General features: G+C 41.1%; 2 protein-coding genes and 1 non-coding gene across 7 annotated transcripts in view; 2 read left to right on the forward strand and 1 right to left on the reverse strand.

Annotated features, from left to right (window-relative positions):
- The first annotated feature begins 952 nt into the window (after positions 1 to 952).
- Positions 953 to 3068, forward strand: LOC125504316 (60S ribosomal protein L6-like). 2 transcript variants are annotated; one of them, XM_048666155.1, is made up of 6 exons: positions 953 to 1029; positions 1368 to 1618; positions 1858 to 2018; positions 2239 to 2423; positions 2589 to 2674; positions 2885 to 3068. In XM_048666155.1, the coding sequence occupies exons 2-6, from the start codon at positions 1368 to 1370 to the stop codon at positions 2958 to 2960; spliced, it is 759 nt and encodes a 252-aa protein (XP_048522112.1). In that variant the 5' UTR covers positions 953 to 1029; the 3' UTR covers positions 2961 to 3068. The 2 variants fall into 2 exon arrangements, with proteins under 2 accessions (XP_048522112.1, XP_048522113.1); XM_048666156.1 differs by lacking the exon at positions 953 to 1029 and adding an exon at positions 1036 to 1123.
- Positions 2708 to 2836, forward strand: LOC125504335. Its single transcript, XR_007281447.1, has one exon. It is a non-coding gene; the product is annotated as a small nucleolar RNA psi28S-1192 (small nucleolar RNA).
- Positions 3069 to 3626: 558 nt separating the features above from the next.
- Positions 3627 to 15325, reverse strand: part of LOC125504314 (ubiquitin carboxyl-terminal hydrolase 32-like) — an 18941-nt gene continuing 7242 nt past the window's right edge. Inside the window, exons 2-30 of one of the 4 annotated variants that reach the window (XM_048666151.1) lie at positions 15051 to 15282; positions 14754 to 14990; positions 14095 to 14310; positions 13774 to 13880; positions 13517 to 13713; positions 13306 to 13459; positions 13142 to 13253; positions 12919 to 13089; positions 12722 to 12861; positions 12550 to 12668; positions 12374 to 12498; positions 12083 to 12199; positions 11780 to 12016; positions 11591 to 11724; positions 11360 to 11540; positions 11195 to 11300; positions 10094 to 10282; positions 9644 to 10034; positions 9437 to 9531; positions 8471 to 8555; positions 8165 to 8414; positions 7690 to 8107; positions 7446 to 7635; positions 7072 to 7382; positions 6108 to 6287; positions 5836 to 6049; positions 5559 to 5778; positions 5291 to 5505; positions 3627 to 4721 (exon numbers count right to left, since the gene is read on the reverse strand). In XM_048666151.1, coding sequence (XP_048522108.1) covers positions 5304 to 5505; positions 5559 to 5778; positions 5836 to 6049; positions 6108 to 6287; positions 7072 to 7382; positions 7446 to 7635; positions 7690 to 8107; positions 8165 to 8414; positions 8471 to 8555; positions 9437 to 9531; positions 9644 to 10034; positions 10094 to 10282; positions 11195 to 11300; positions 11360 to 11540; positions 11591 to 11724; positions 11780 to 12016; positions 12083 to 12199; positions 12374 to 12498; positions 12550 to 12668; positions 12722 to 12861; positions 12919 to 13089; positions 13142 to 13253; positions 13306 to 13459; positions 13517 to 13713; positions 13774 to 13880; positions 14095 to 14310; positions 14754 to 14990; positions 15051 to 15282 — 5330 coding nt within the window. In that variant the 3' untranslated portion in view covers positions 3627 to 4721; positions 5291 to 5303. The remainder of the gene's footprint in view (positions 4722 to 5290; positions 5506 to 5558; positions 5779 to 5835; positions 6050 to 6107; positions 6288 to 7071; positions 7383 to 7445; positions 7636 to 7689; positions 8108 to 8164; positions 8415 to 8470; positions 8556 to 9436; positions 9532 to 9643; positions 10035 to 10093; positions 10283 to 11194; positions 11301 to 11359; positions 11541 to 11590; positions 11725 to 11779; positions 12017 to 12082; positions 12200 to 12373; positions 12499 to 12549; positions 12669 to 12721; positions 12862 to 12918; positions 13090 to 13141; positions 13254 to 13305; positions 13460 to 13516; positions 13714 to 13773; positions 13881 to 14094; positions 14311 to 14753; positions 14991 to 15050; positions 15283 to 15325) is intronic. The other 3 variants (XM_048666152.1, XM_048666150.1, XM_048666153.1) reach the window with 3 other exon arrangements.

The raw sequence follows: 15325 nt of genomic DNA on the forward strand, positions 1-15325 counted from the left end.
CTCATCCCCATTTAGAAACATTATTTACTTCAGTAATAAACCGCTGAATTTAAAACAGATAGGTTTTGTACAATTAGTGATTACTTACTTACTTTTCAGCGTTTTTGCAATTTGCTCACTATTTGCTTGTATATAATCACATCCTTCTTATTTCCGCCATCTTTGCAACGCGATGTCTCCCCGATTGCTCCCTCTTTGCAACTAATGGTTATCTAGCGACTCAACCTTTCATCCCAAACTACTATTTATTTATTTTCTAAAGGAAATCAACCCTGTGATTCCCTTTTCAAGTGCTTCCTGCTCTGAGCTGCATTGTCTTCATTTAGAAACTTGATTCACTTTAGTAATGAACAGCTGAATAAAAAACACATGTTTTTGAAGAAGCGGTAGGTAAATATTGGGCATAAATGTTAGAAAACACTAACTTACCATTTATAAGTGATCTAGTTCTGCGTGGAAATGGAAATGCTCCATTAGTAATGGGGAGAAACTTAGAAGCTATGTAATCGCGATTTACACAGCCTGACAGCAAACGTCAGAAATTCCCTAACTGGAAAATTCGAATATTTCCTCGGAATTTGCACTATTGAACAGAAAAACACCAGGAAACTATGAGGAAAATCTCCTGTTTCTTGAAACTGAACAATTTTCCGCGGACAAATTCGAAGAAACTGGAATTTTACTGAAATGTTCCCGGAGCGAGCCAACACAGCCTTTCCAACCTGCCATTACGAACAGACTGAAAAATATCAAACTCCTCTTTTCCAAGCTTGATAAAAAAAACAACAATTTGAAAACTTATTAAGTGACTCGAAACGTTTTCTACAAAATTATCGTAACTAAACATAAGCCGAACTGTTAAAAATCGCACACAATAGCCTGAAAACCTAGAAAATTTCGCGTCTATCTCAGTTTACGCTGTGTTCCAAATGCCATTTTGGTTGGCACCATTGGTTAGACACTGTCGATCAGTCGATGTCAACGCTCTACAAACAATCCTTCAGTCTTTCATAGAAGGTGTTTGTAGAGGTGAGTTCGCAGTGTTAAGTTTAGGTTGAAACATTCCTTTTTTTCTCCAAGCATCTTAACTATTTTAGTGAATGTAAACCATGATTCCTTTTATGTAAGCATTTAGCTAGTTAGTGTATTTAATATTTTCGCAAGTTTCCGCAAGGAATTCGAGCAAAACACGACTTTTTAAACGAGGTTACAATGGTTAACAGGCCATATTAGATATGATGAATTGATTCTTAGGACACCGCTGAAGCATTTATGTCGATAGTTTTAGAACACTGAAAGCTCATTTATCAGTTTGCGACTAATGAGATTCGGCCACGTTATTCTAGCTTGATATTTACTTGTTTCAGATGGCACCAGCAGAGAAAAGCAAAAAGTCTCGCCCCAGGAATTACGACCTGGGGAATGGAGTTGTTCGGTTCTCCAGATCCAGGGTTTACCACAAGAAGGCCCTTTACAAGTTTGTGGGCAAGAAAGTTGCTCCCACAAAGAAACCCGGCAAGCCCAAAGTGGTTGTAAAGCCAATCGGTGGAGACAAGAATGGAGGCACACGTGTTGTGCTGGTTCAGAAGCGGCGCGAAGTGTACCCGACGCAGGAAAAGTGAGTAAAAAACCTCATGGAAACCGCGTGTTTTATAGTCCTTTCTAATGCTGCAAGATCCAGTATTGTTTTGCAGTTTCGCTTAAGGACGAAATCAATGAAAACTTTACCATGAATTTCACTCTACAAGGGAATTTATAAAACAGTTTTCCACATGTGAAACTCAATTTTTATGATGATTTTTTCAGCCCTTTCGGGTGTATTTCACGCAATATAAACTCTGTATTGTTCACTTGCAGAATTAAGAAGAGGCCAGGAAAGCGGCTCTTTAAAAATCATGTAAGGACTCTTCGTCCCAGCATCACCCCAGGAACTGTTCTGATCTTGCTGGCTGGAGGTCACAAGGGCAAAAGGGTAGTTTTCTTGAAGCAGCTTCAATCAGGACTTCTCTTAGTTACTGGTAAGAACATGAGTCAACCCGTTACACCCCCTGAACAAATTGTTATCAATCAATTACAAACACGCTTTCTCTTCTCAACATGATGAATATACTTAGGACACCTTACGAATGCCCATGATATAAATCGAATGTATGTCTGAAATGCTTTTTTTTTCTTCCAATTGATCTTTAAGGTGTTTTTCATCGGCAGTTTTTATTGACAGTTTTTGTTGTTTTCAAGGGCCTTTCCAGATCAACGCCTGCCCTTTGAGACGCATTAGTCAAAGATACGTGATTGCCACTCAAACGAAAATCGATATCAGTACCGTGAAAATTGACGATAAAATCAACGATGAATACTTCAAACGGCAGCGCGAAAAGAGGGCGAAAAAGGAAGAAGGTGATGTCTTCCAAAAGAAGAAGGAAGTACGTATCTCAGTTTTCCTTAAAATATAATTGCTTTTATTATGATGGAAAACTTCTGGAAAAAAACATTTCATGATTCAACCGTTTCTGTCTGACTAAATTGTGCCAACAATTGTTTTCTAAAACCGAGATTTTTTATTAACAAGTGATTTTTTGGGTTTCCAGGGGTACAAAGTGAGCGAGGAGAGGAAAGTTGACCAGAAGGCAGTCGACAAACAGGTTCTAGAAGGAATCAAGAAGCATCCTGATAGGTACAGTTCGCTTTTTCGTATTAATATATTGAGCCATAGTCCTTTCTAATGCTGCAAAATGATTTCCTCGTTTTGGAGTTTCGCTTAAGGACTAAATTAATTCGATTTTTACCACCAATTTCCTTTGGCTGTAGGAAATTGGTAAAAAAAATTGGAACAATTTTTTCTTCGATTTTACTGCCGAACCAACTGACTTGCTTTTTTGTTTAGGAAAATTCTGTTGGCCTACCTATACGCTAGTTTCGGGCTCAGATCCAGCCAATTCCCACATCGAATGCAATTTTGAGGGTTGGGTGTAATTTTTAAACATGTTTGGGCCTGCTTTATTTTCAAATAGAACAAGTCCATACATATTTTTTGTATTATTTCATCTATAAACCGAACTGGCTTTGAACGTTTGATGTTTTTTTTTGGTATCCAATTGGTGTATTATATTATTATACAATTGCCTTAATTCTAATAGGAAATTGACCGATTTGGGTTCTTATGGGGTAAAAACCCTTGATTTGCCAGTCGGTTAACTGTCCACGATATTTAAAAAAATGTCATGTAATATAACTGACTAGTACTAGTTTCCTTTCATAATATTGGCGTCTCCAAAGTATCTTTGGTCTGTTAAAGTTAAAAATTTCTAGTTTTTTTGTTGCAAGTATGTAGTTATTTCTCGAAAGTTACGTTGAATTTTCCTGGATGGCAGGGAGTGAATTCTCTAAGCGCGAAATATTAGAAGAGCATAGCGGGTTTACCTGAAATCTGATCACTGAGGGCAAATTTATTACCCAGAAACCGAACAAGAAATAAATTATAATTACAGTTTTTAATAGGGCGAGTAAAACTATGAGTTAATTTTAACAATTGGACAAAAACATACGATTTTTGGCTCTACTTTAAAAATAAAAAAACATTTCTCTGAATCGAGTGTTTTGGCACGAGTTGTGAAAAAAAAGCACACTAACAATATACAAGCTTTATTTATATTATAATGGCACCGATAATATTACAATAACACAACTAACCTTAATGGAATAATTAATATGTTCTTTCGACCAGCGTGCGAAAATAAAATATCTTAACTAAAGAAAATATCAGACTAGTTGGAATATTTATAATTTTTACCACAGCACACTAGGAGAACATGTTTCTTGATTGATTTTACAAGTAATATATCTTTGGTTCACCTAAACTAAAAGACCTGTATTATAAATTTGCCAAGGAAAAAATACGTCTGAGGCAATGCGTCTGTCTGCGATAATGCCTCTACTTTTCTAAAGTAAAGTGCAAAACATCCCTAACACCACCGTGAATCGTTTCGATTTAACAGACATCTGAGTATAATATCTAACAAAGTTAAAACTAACGCAACCAAGTAAATAAATTAATTCTAAGGAAAATATTAAAATTACTATTTGGGCACACGAGAATAAAACATTGGTATAACAAATCTACAGCGGAACGTCGCTTGAGGAAGAGCCGAAACCAACGATTACTTAATGAATCGACTTTCCGCTGCATTTTTTCAAATCAAATCAACAAATGATACAGTTACGTATTCCAAGTAAACTATGAAGGTTTAACGAGATATCTACGAGCTAAAATTGGGCTAAGAGTATTGGTGGATATCTTTAAAAAAAAGTCGACGAAGAAAGAAAAATACACGACGTTACGTGGAATGCTTTTTGTACATCATAGATCCTTGAATCAGACCTACACAATCATGGCGGATATGGAAAACTTTCCACCGAATATCAGACAAAGTTCCAATACAAATAAGACTGAATGGCACAGTATTGCGTTCCAGCGGCTACAAATTTGCGCACCAAATCCGGTTATATAAATGCAAATCACTAAAACCCTGGGGGTTTCCTTCGATTTTAAGCTCAGCACTTAAGATTGCTTTAGAAAAGTAACAAATGTTGCTGGAAAAATTTATCGTAGAATCAGTCTATTGAGAAAAGTTGCTTGGGCGTTTTCATGCGTCGTTATGTAGAAAACTTGTCCCGAATCCACTTCAACACAGGAGAACGTTCAGGCAAAGACCTTCCAGGCTCTGTAACAGTAGATTATTGAACTGGATTTTCCGGCGATTGCATGAAACCGATGGGTTTTTTGGGGTAGAATTTCTTCCTGGACGAGTTGAATGCAATTTTGAGAGCCGTTGCTGCTCAGGAAGAACTTCTTGTACATAAAGACCGGAAGCCCAAAAAACTCACCAGCTCCAATGTAATGAGAGCTTGTACTTTGTACCTCCATTAAAGTAGAATAACATGCAATTATACGTTATACATCAGGCAGACATTTAGTCACTGTTTTGCATCTTTTGGGTGCTTTTTCTACGCTTAATCTATATTGAGATAATGTACAAATACGGTTTTTTGAACAAACCGTGACATTATTTGAAGTTTCACTGAGAAAAAGTAGGAAACGAAGCACAATCGGACGAACGGTGTTGATAAGTAACGTTTAGTTTATCATAAAAGTAGTGAATGCATCAAAACCTTGCCCGGTTTAGCCTGGAGTGTTTAATTGAGTTGCAAAATACTGGTGCAGAAAAACATGCAAAATACGCCACAAATATTAATTTCTAGACTAATACTGTTAAAACAAACACAAACTAACCACATCAAGCACATTACTGAATGGAACAACTCTGCTTACGTAGGTCACTGTCGCAGTCATCAGCATCGTCTACAGCCGACTGTTGGCTGTTGCCGTTCCCGGAAGGAACGACTTTGGGCAGGTACGGCTTGTAATCCAGTCCGGAACGTTCATAGAATAGAATGTAGGCGGAACTCGTGTCGATTCTCGGGATCTTTGCGTTGTTGTACGGGCATCTGGAAACATGATTTTTGAGCGCACTGAATTTGCGTAACTTGCGAGAGCTCACTTGAAACCGTTGCTGTTGCTGTTTACGCTATTGGTGCTGCCGCTGGTCGACAATCGGCTCGGGCACGGCGAATTCGTGGGTTTGCTTCCTCCTGTTACCGAAGATCGTTCACAACTGTCTGAAGCATTTCCACTATCCAAAGCACTTGCTGAAGATGCAATCGATGTGTCCATTGTTGCTAGAGGCGCCGTTCTGTCGGAATCGGTTGATCCAGTGCTGCCTAATTTAAAACACCCAAAACAACATTAAGCGCAATGTTTTCGCCGCAAATTTTTACCTTTTCTCTGCGGTTGACACCCTTGAATGTTCCTTCGCCTGCTCAGCGGGGTGCATCCAGACGAATTCTTGCTGCTTACAGACAGTCTGGATCGAGATACGTCCGGCTCGGTGATAACTTCGCGACAGGAACTATCGTTGTAACAGTACCAGTTGCCATTGGGGTTGCACGCATAAGATATGTAGTGGCCCCCATTGAGCATTCCCGAATGGCTCTGAAAATGCGTGGATGCAAATCGCCGCCCAAACAAACACCCGCAACAAAACACCCACCACTACTGCGTATAGTTGATACTTTAAATCGAAGGGATCCTGTCCTTCCAGCAACTTGTGTTCGTGGTAGTCCTTCAGGTTTTCATCGATTATTGGCGTTTTTATCAGGCTGGTTGAAATCAATCTCGATCGAACTTTATTTGTGCGCTCTGGTCTTTGTTTTGGAGTGCTCGCGGCCACCTAAAACCCAAAAGATTATCAGTTAAAAGTAGAAAGACCGATTGAATTCACAGCATTTTTCGTAGGAAATGAACAAGGTGGAACGGAAACACTCAACATTTCCATAGGGTTAATCGACTTTCGTATTTTTTTTTTGCGCTATCAAAAAAGTACCACGGGTGTTGTGTGATATTTTCGGGTTTAACTTAAAATGGTAAATAAGTTCAGTTTATTGACCGATATCGAATAATTGCAAAGTGGTTAGTTTTCTTGGGAATTCGTTCTGGGCAGTGGTGAAGAAACAGAAAAACTTTTTTATCTACCTTGGTAAAGTAGTTAAAAAAGTTTGTCTTTTTCTTCACCACTGCCCAGACCGAATTCCCAAGAAAATCAACCATCTTGCAATTAAAATGATAAAATCAAAATACGTAAATTTTGCTCGTTTAAGAGATCCAGGCGAAAACAAAAAACTTTTTAATTGGCAAAGTACCCTATAATTTCTTAGTTAAAAGAGATGCAGTTCGAAGTAAAATTCGAGATTTGCTGCAACAAAATTGGACCTCTCTTTGACACCAGCAAACTCCTAATTTAGTCCTTTAAACCGAATAGTTTCACTCCGGGAAAAGTATTGTAGTTTGATCAATCGCCTTCCGCATCTTTCTCACAAACTTGAACACTTGCCGCGTTAAAAATCCTCAAATTTCATTGACTTAATGCGTTTATGTGAAAATAAACCGGAGGTATTTGCTTAATTAATCAGATAAATTCGATCAGTTCCATAATTTAATCCATCGAAGTTACTTACTCTATCGACTTCGTCTTTTCCTTGGCAAGTTCCAACTGAAACACATCCATCACTTCCCTCCTTTCCGCATTGAAGCAGCTTACATTGCTCCCCTTTACATGACACTCCATTCGATCGATCGCTATCCTCGCATTGCTTATTGCTCACTGGGCGATCAGCCGATTGATTATTATTACTAGGTATATCACATTGGCTTATATTGAGACTATTTGCTGCTGCATCGATGCTATTTGGGAGTTGGCCGGTTTCATCCGTTGAGATACGTGGGCTTGAACTAGACGCCTCACTCACATCTTCCAATATTTTATCATCTGCAAAAAACATTTGGGATTTGGCGCAAGAGCCTCCGAAAGAAAGTTGAAAAACCTCCTTACCATGCCGATTCTCTTCATCTTCCTCCTTTCGTCTTTTCTCGTCCAAAATCTGACGATGTCTCAAAATAGTCTCTTGGGGCACAGAGGCAAGATATGCGGTAGGGTTGAAGTCTTTGAACGGGAAGTTTACCACTTTTTGAGTTTTCACCCATTTAGTATTGACGCAGTCAAACCGCTTCAGATGGATAATCTGAGAACAACGCGTTAAGTTAGAACCATTCTACGATATTGCCCACTAACTCACCAGAATGGGAGGCAACCTCCAAATTTGCAACTTCTTCGTAGCCGGCTGCTTATCCTTACAGCGACTGCAGTGGTACTTCTCCTGCAAATTTTCCTCGGAAGTGAAGGCTTTCAGACAGTAGTCCAGATCTATCGGTTCCGTGTGCAATTTCCGGCATCTGGCCACCGATTCGTCTTCAGTCCACAGCTTTTCCCTGCTAGTTTGGTAGCGCAAATGTAGAGCAGTTGGGTCCCAATCTATGGCAATATGCATGGCTTGTCCATTGACCGGGCCGCCGCATTTATGAAACAGTGGATCATCTGTGCAGGGCAGCGGACATCCTCTGCAGAACTTCGTCCAATGGCAAATGGCACAAATTTGGCCTCCAGCTAATACCGCCTTTAGAGTAAAGGGAAACTCATAGCCCAACGAATCATCACTGAAAACGACAAAAAAATTACGTTTTTGCACAGTTCTGCAAATTTTGGCCACTCACCAGTCTGTAGCATGGTTGGTCTGATCGCTCTGAGGCATAGGACTCAATAACCGGGTGACTTGCTCCCAAACCAAGTCGTACAGATCTCTGCAAGTGCTGCTGGAGGAGCAGCCCAGAAGCAGCGGCATCCCAAACAGGCTGGGTTTGCTTTTTTGTTGAGACAAAAAGTAGGTATCCTGTCTGACACACTTGCGATGAACCGCTATCAGGTAGGAGGGCGGTTTTCTCAACATCGACGCATCAAAGGGCGCTAGATAAATCTAACATTAGAAACTCTATAGAGAGTTGCAGCCTCAACAGTTTTACCTGAGTAGGATGACTGATTGGACTGGATAGAGATTGTAGACCTTTTGAACGGAATGGCCTTACTAAGGGATGGAGTTCGCTTTGTCTAAAAGCAAAAATGAAAATAAAACTTCCCATTTGCCCAAAGAAAACATCACCCAACTGGCTAAAAGATCGTTTACGTGAAAAATATGCTTCGCACATACCCAAGATTCCATACTAATTCAAAATAAATCGGCATAGCTAAGAACAGTGATCAGTTTACAAAACTACAGCTTGTTTAATTGGGGCAAGTTGCAAAGCAACCAAACTACATAAAATTTTAAAAAAGTATGCTAAGTTGAATATATAAGAATTGTTCAAGACGAAGAGTTTTTCGGGTTTTTGTTCGTGAAAAATAATGTCTTCCCGACGTGAGAGGTGTGCCACATGTGGCTTGAACACCTCTGAAGGTGCAAGCCACTCGTGCTTACGAAACGTCAGGAAGACATTATTTCCACCACGGTCTAAACACCCTAAAAACTCGTCAGTTTCAGCCTAGCTTTTCATCGTGTATTAGGGAGGAAAGAACTCTTACAGGTAGAATCGCTGATGAAACAAACCTTCAAGTAAAATAAAAAGGAAAATTTTCCATTGGTTTTAGTATTATTTTGCTCATTAGTTACCGGAACAATAGTTATCATTAGCGCAGAAACATCTAAGCACTCGCAACGACAATAAGTGGCAAACAACAAAAATGTTCGTTCAATTCTACTCAACATTCAGTTACCTTGTGTTGCTTCTTGATGTCTATTTTGTGACGGAATCTTAAAACATACGCAAGCAAGGAAAACTGTTTCAACAATAGATTGAAAAATCTACTTCTGGTTGTTTAACGGTTAAAACGTGGAAAACATTTTAACTTGGTTGCAAAACTTCACACACAAAACACTTCAGAGCGGGACAAAACAAAATTACCTAAATACACTAGGCCTAGGCCGTGCATACCTTAAAGCATAGAATGTTGGGCATGCATATGGCCGAACCACTCCTTACCTCTGGGCTGCGAGCCAGGGGGCTGTCAGTCGCGCCTGTTGAGGCTTCTGCGAACAGAAAAATTCTCTTAATCCACAGAAAAAACAGTCCTGTTTCCACACAAAATGTCTTCCTATAAAGTATTCGTTGGAAAGCAGAAAGCTGATCAGTGCGACATACCAGTATCAACATCTCCTTCATCAGTCTCGCCTTGCTCTCCCTCCAGATCCGATTTCCTGAAATCCGCTGGCAATTCGTAAGCGTACAATTCCAACGCGGTGTTGGGATTGATTCGATTTTCGTCCGGCAGCAAAGACCGGATCTGGCAGCATGCCACTTCAGCCAGCAACAAGCGGTGGTCCTCCACTTCACACAGCTGGCTCAATTGCTCTTTCAGGTCGCCGTATTTTGCCTCAGAATTGAGCCTCAACCCGTATTTGATCGGACTGTGGCCGTTCAGGCGCACCACCAACACCTCGCATAGCGTGTAACTTTCCATAGGCAGCGGCAGGCTCAGATGATTGAACGGGTCGAATTTGACCGATTCGTGTCCGCAGGTTTTGCAAGTCACCTAAGATATAACTAACTTAATGCCGGCAATGCCAACTGAAAACCAGCCGGATAATTTACCTTGCTTTTTAACTGCCCGTGGAATAGATCAGTAACAATAGAATTTTCCCGTTTTAGGTGATATTGCCAGGCTTCGTCCGCCACCACTTCATCCGGCCTGCCATCGCTGTCCTTTTGCTCGATATATTGCTTTTTAGGCACCCGATTTAGATCTTCATGAAGAGCGTCCAATAACCAAGCCAGCAGTTCCTAGAATATGAATAAAAAAATATTTTTTTGGCAATTCAATATGCAAAAACAGCGAAGGAAGCTTCATCAGAAAGAGACGAAGGGATAAAGTTGAATAATTAACAACTTTAGATATGCCGACGATACAATAAGAATGGCAAATTCGAATCAAAACGAAAGCAAATGGCGAGCTGCAAATGCTCCAAAACGTCTCACATCGTCGGAAAATTACGTTTTCGAAGCTTAGCAGTCAACTAGCGTTTTTCGTAGGCCAGGAAACACATATTTTCTTTTCATGAACCCAATCTAATAAGAAAACCGTTATTTCCTAAACGAAAGTAAATGGTGCTCTACAAACTCTTATGCAACGAATAGGCAGTTCTTGTAAACAAAATGTAACAAAAACTTGATAATTGATCGTACACCAATAGGAAGAGTTCAACACTACAAACATTTGGGCACAATAATAAGCAAAACTGCTGAACAATTGCAGGAAATAACATCTAGAATTGAAAACGAAGAGAAACTCTCATGGGGCGTAAGAAATTTTTCTGCAGCAGAGACAAAAACTGACAAGAGCAGGAATGTTATGTGTTTTCAACCTTGTTCTTTGAAGCACTTAAAACAGCAGAAACAAGCAGACTACTCGTTTTCGACAGATAGTGCTATCGAGGTACTCCATCGTATGAACAAACAAGAGGAAATTTATAAGGCACTGAAGAAAAAGAAACTGGAAGGTTTCGCACATGTTATGAGAAGACCGAAATATCAGCTGTTGCGGAACGTTATGGAAGACAAAATCCCCATCTGAATGGACATCGGGCAAACTATTCAGCCATTCATTCAAAAAGGAAGCCGGATGGATTCAAACAGCCGATGGCATGCACAATGATCATATCAAGTAAACAAGGCAAATAATCTGCAAAAGCTTACTTGAGCGTCGTGTTGGCCTCCTCCGCTCAGATGCTGTGCGTACTTCGTAACGCAAACTCGAATTTTCAATGGGGCCACACTTCGAGTCGAGCCTGCCCACAGCTCCCTAAAAACAACCGCCAAATCAACCTCATTTCATCTGGGCTGTTATGCGACGAGACCTACCGACAAAGCTCGGCGTATTTTTTCGCAACAGCTCCTTTGGTACTATCCGGATTATTTGAGTTCAGTTCAGAAAGCTGATTGTCCTGCTGAAAGTACATGGTTAATGGTCGAGTGTTGGAGACTGCTTGGAGCGCCGCGTTCATGAAACACGTATTGCCCAGGTTGTGCAATCCAGTGGCGCCTGAAAGAAAAACACATCAAAACTAGTTTAATTAGACAAAACTTTTTTACCTGGCGGTAAATAAATAGTCGGTCGCCGTTCAGCCAGCGTTGTCTCGTTGCTGCCGCCGGCTGCTAATTGGCCGAGTTCCTCGGGCCACGTTAAGTCTTTGTTGCGCACTTCCAAAAGGATTTGATCAGCATCTCTGCAAGGCAGATTGATCAATGAAAATAGCCAAAAGATGAGCGCTGAAAACCTACTTGATGCCTAAATCTTGCAAATGGGCCCGTTCGTCTTCGAGTAAAAACGGCTGCTGATGGTCTCTGAGCAACCACAGGCGGGCGTCTTCGTTTTTGATTCCTAAACGTTCGCATAGAAAGTCAGTCACCTGCTGTATGGTGGCTAAACGCGAAAATGCGGCCACATGGGCTAAATTGCGACGAATGCAAGCCGATGGCGACGAGGGTGGCAAACCTGCCGTGGTCAAGGCCCCATAACTGAAAATAAACGCCCAAACATCAATCGTCAATGCCCCAAATAGACGTAAACTGTGCAAGAGTTACCTTAGGTAACTGATTAATGCCTTAACTGAATTTTCGTGTAATTTGCTAAGGCTGTTGAAGCAAACGTCTACTACAGAGGATGCGATTTTCCGGCGTATCGAACAGGGATCGTGGTAACTAGAGCAGATAAAATTCATTGGATCAAATAAAGAATTCCAATTTTGCAAGCTAGCCTACACATCAACACATCTGCTCTAGTAATAAATTTTGATTTGACCGCACATTGTGAGTATTTGCTTCAAACGTCTTCAACATTAGACAAACACGTTCACAACACACAGATTAACTCACCCGCCGACCACACTGCTCCATGTGGACGGGTTGTTAATCGGCTGCTGAACTTGATGCCTCAATATTCGCAGATTGAGAGGATACAGCTCAAGTTCGACTTCCGAACGTCCTGGCGGATCAATCACCTGGAAAAAATCTATAAAAACCGGCCCAAAAAAAATTTTGGAGTACCGCACCTGTCGAGGGAGCGGCAGAGGACCACCATACCACATCGCTAGCGCCTTCCACAGCGAATCGGGCACCAATTCGAAATCATGATGCTGAGCAAGCGGAGTGTTCCTTTTCAAGCGCCCGCCTGCAGTTGGAAAATCCTTAAATACCAATCAATTTAGGGCTTCATCCACTTACCCTCGCCGGTTAACGTTTGGACTTTCAGGGTGCAATCCGAAACCAAACTGCTGTTGTCAATGGGGCCAGGCGGGGCTAAACCGCGCTTGGACGCCGTGCCCGAACTACTGGAAACACCAGAACTGGACGCGATGCTACAACTGAAACCCACCATAAAATAAACCGGCTGCAAAATGAACTAGACCCAGCCGAGTTACCTGTCTCCTCTGCTCAGCAAATCCCCCATAGATTCCATGCTGTTGGAATGGAATTCATTGCTATGCAAAGGGTAGTCGGTGGCGTTGCTCACAAGGCTCTCATCGCAGACGATTCCTTCTTCCACAATTCCTCTGGGCTCAGTGCGGCATTGGCAATGATCCAAGTTGGTTCTAAACAACGGGTTTATAACATTGCTTATCAAGTGGTGCGTAAACTTCCTACCTGGGCGCTGAAGTGTAGTTTTGCCACTGCTGCCACCAATCTGAAGCTATAAGGTACCAAAACTGCCCTTCGCGGTATCCGCGACGTTCTTCACGCCCCAGCCAACCCATTACTGTAAAAGAAACATTTAATATATCGAGTTTTACTGGGGGAAAAGTACATACCAATCTCATATTCGTTGTGCCTGCAGTGAGGCTTTAATCCTAAAGACACATGGCACACTTGAAACAACAACTCCAACAAAGGTGCAACCAAACTGTTGTCTTCGACTGCCCACATCAGAAAATCCTCCTGGGTGAGTCCATTTTTATCGTCCAACTAACAATGAAACAAACGTAGAACCACCGATAAACTTTCCGCACTCCAGCAATTTACCTTCTTATAAAGAGATTCCAATGCTTTGCAATGGCTGGCATCCAACTCTAGATTAGTGCTCGGCTGTTCCAGGTAAAACTGCGAGCTAAAAGTCAGTTTGTTCTCGTTTGCGATGAACTGCAATGTTTGCTTCATGCTCTCCAATTCCTCCGAATTTAGGTACAAGTCTCGATCCATGTCGAATATTTTGAAACAAACTGAAAGTTGGAAATAAAGACTAAGTGCTGATAAGTTTACGGTTTGTGTGGAGGATTTACATTTCATTCGTTCGGCCATGGGCCCTCGGCAGGCTGCCGATATTCCACAACACAGTTCCTTGAAATCGATATGTGCATCCCTGTTAACGTCCAAAGCCAAGAACAATCTACAACAGAAATGTTCATTAGGGAGGTAAAATGACTGTAGCTGCAATGAGATTCTTTAAAAGATTAAGATTTTGTCCGGACCAAAAGTTTGAGCCAAAATGCTAATCTCTTAAAGAGCACAGAAGCAGTGAGGAACTTCCGTCTTTGCGAAACTATTTGGGGCAAAACACCGAAATAAAAGGACTAGAAGAATTCATCTTAGTGTTAGTTTACCCGGGACAAGCTTTGGCCGGAACCGGAGGACACACCAAAGAAAGCAAGCAATTGAAATCCAAATGGCCGGTAATTGAAGAACTCTGTATCGACCAGAAGCACTTTTCCAATTCGCAAATATCCTGCTCTTCCAAGTGGGTGACTCCCGCTAAAGTTTGGTAGAACGTTGGAGTCTCCACTTCCGAGCTGAGTGACACGCATGTGTTGGACAGAAGCCTGAAAAAAAGTTCATTTTTTTACTTTAGGATGGATGGACGCGAAAAATAGCCTTCAGAAAAAAGCGCACTTTTTATTGCAATTTATTCAACTAGAGGTAAGATTAACCGTTTGCATACTAATGCATGTATATGGATAAAAAGGGACATTTGTACTTGAAACAACCATTTCAAATGAATAAAATCTATCTATTATCTAATTTCTCTTGAAGGCAAGTTTGAGGAAAATCTGCAGCAAGTTGATTGAACCGAACCAATTTCGTTTTTCCTTCTTAAAAAAATATCATGAAAAGATCTAAACGTGGCAAACTGAAATCCCATTATAAACATTTTATGGGTTTTGATATAATTAGGGATTTTTCCCAGATTAAAAGAAGTCAAATCAATCAAACAGGCATTAGAAATTCGAACAAGTTTATATCAAATTATTCAATGTAATCTTACCAGTTCGATAAAATGGTCTGATCTCTATTATACTTGATCCACGCCTTGAAATCCTCGAATCCAACCTTGTCCTGGCCATTGCCAAATAGGGAGAGCAACATTCGATCCCAGTTCGTATTGGGCTTGGAAGTGCCCCCATCCGGGGGCGGCAACGTTCCCTCCACTTGAAGGGCCATTTGGAACTCGCTGCGAGTAATATGCGTACCGGAGTCGTTGCAATAGAGACTCCACAGAAATCTGCAAATCGTCAATGTTCAAACAAAATCCTCCAGCTGGGAGATTGATGAAGAGCCTTACTTGATTTTCTCATCTTGAGAGCCTTTGGTCAGCAGTACCAGACCGCAAATCAGATCGCGCAAAGCTATTCCTCGAGCTCCGCCTCCACAGGCTGTATAGAGCTTTTCTACAATAGGAGGGGGCACTCCTTCGCCTAAGACATGTTGAGCAAATGCGGCTTGACTAAGGAGCGTCACTCCATTGGTCAGGCGTTTGAAGGCTTCAGATACTCGTTTGAGCTCTGCATCCGACACTGAAAAATAAACAGAAATCACATTATTTTCGTTAGGAAAAAC

The sequence above is a fragment of the Dendroctonus ponderosae genome, unplaced genomic scaffold (genome assembly GCF_020466585.1).
Source record: "Dendroctonus ponderosae isolate FM_Combo_2020 unplaced genomic scaffold, Dpon_F_20191213v2 Dpon_F_20191213_4, whole genome shotgun sequence".
Taxonomy (NCBI): Eukaryota; Metazoa; Arthropoda; class Insecta; order Coleoptera; family Curculionidae; genus Dendroctonus; species Dendroctonus ponderosae.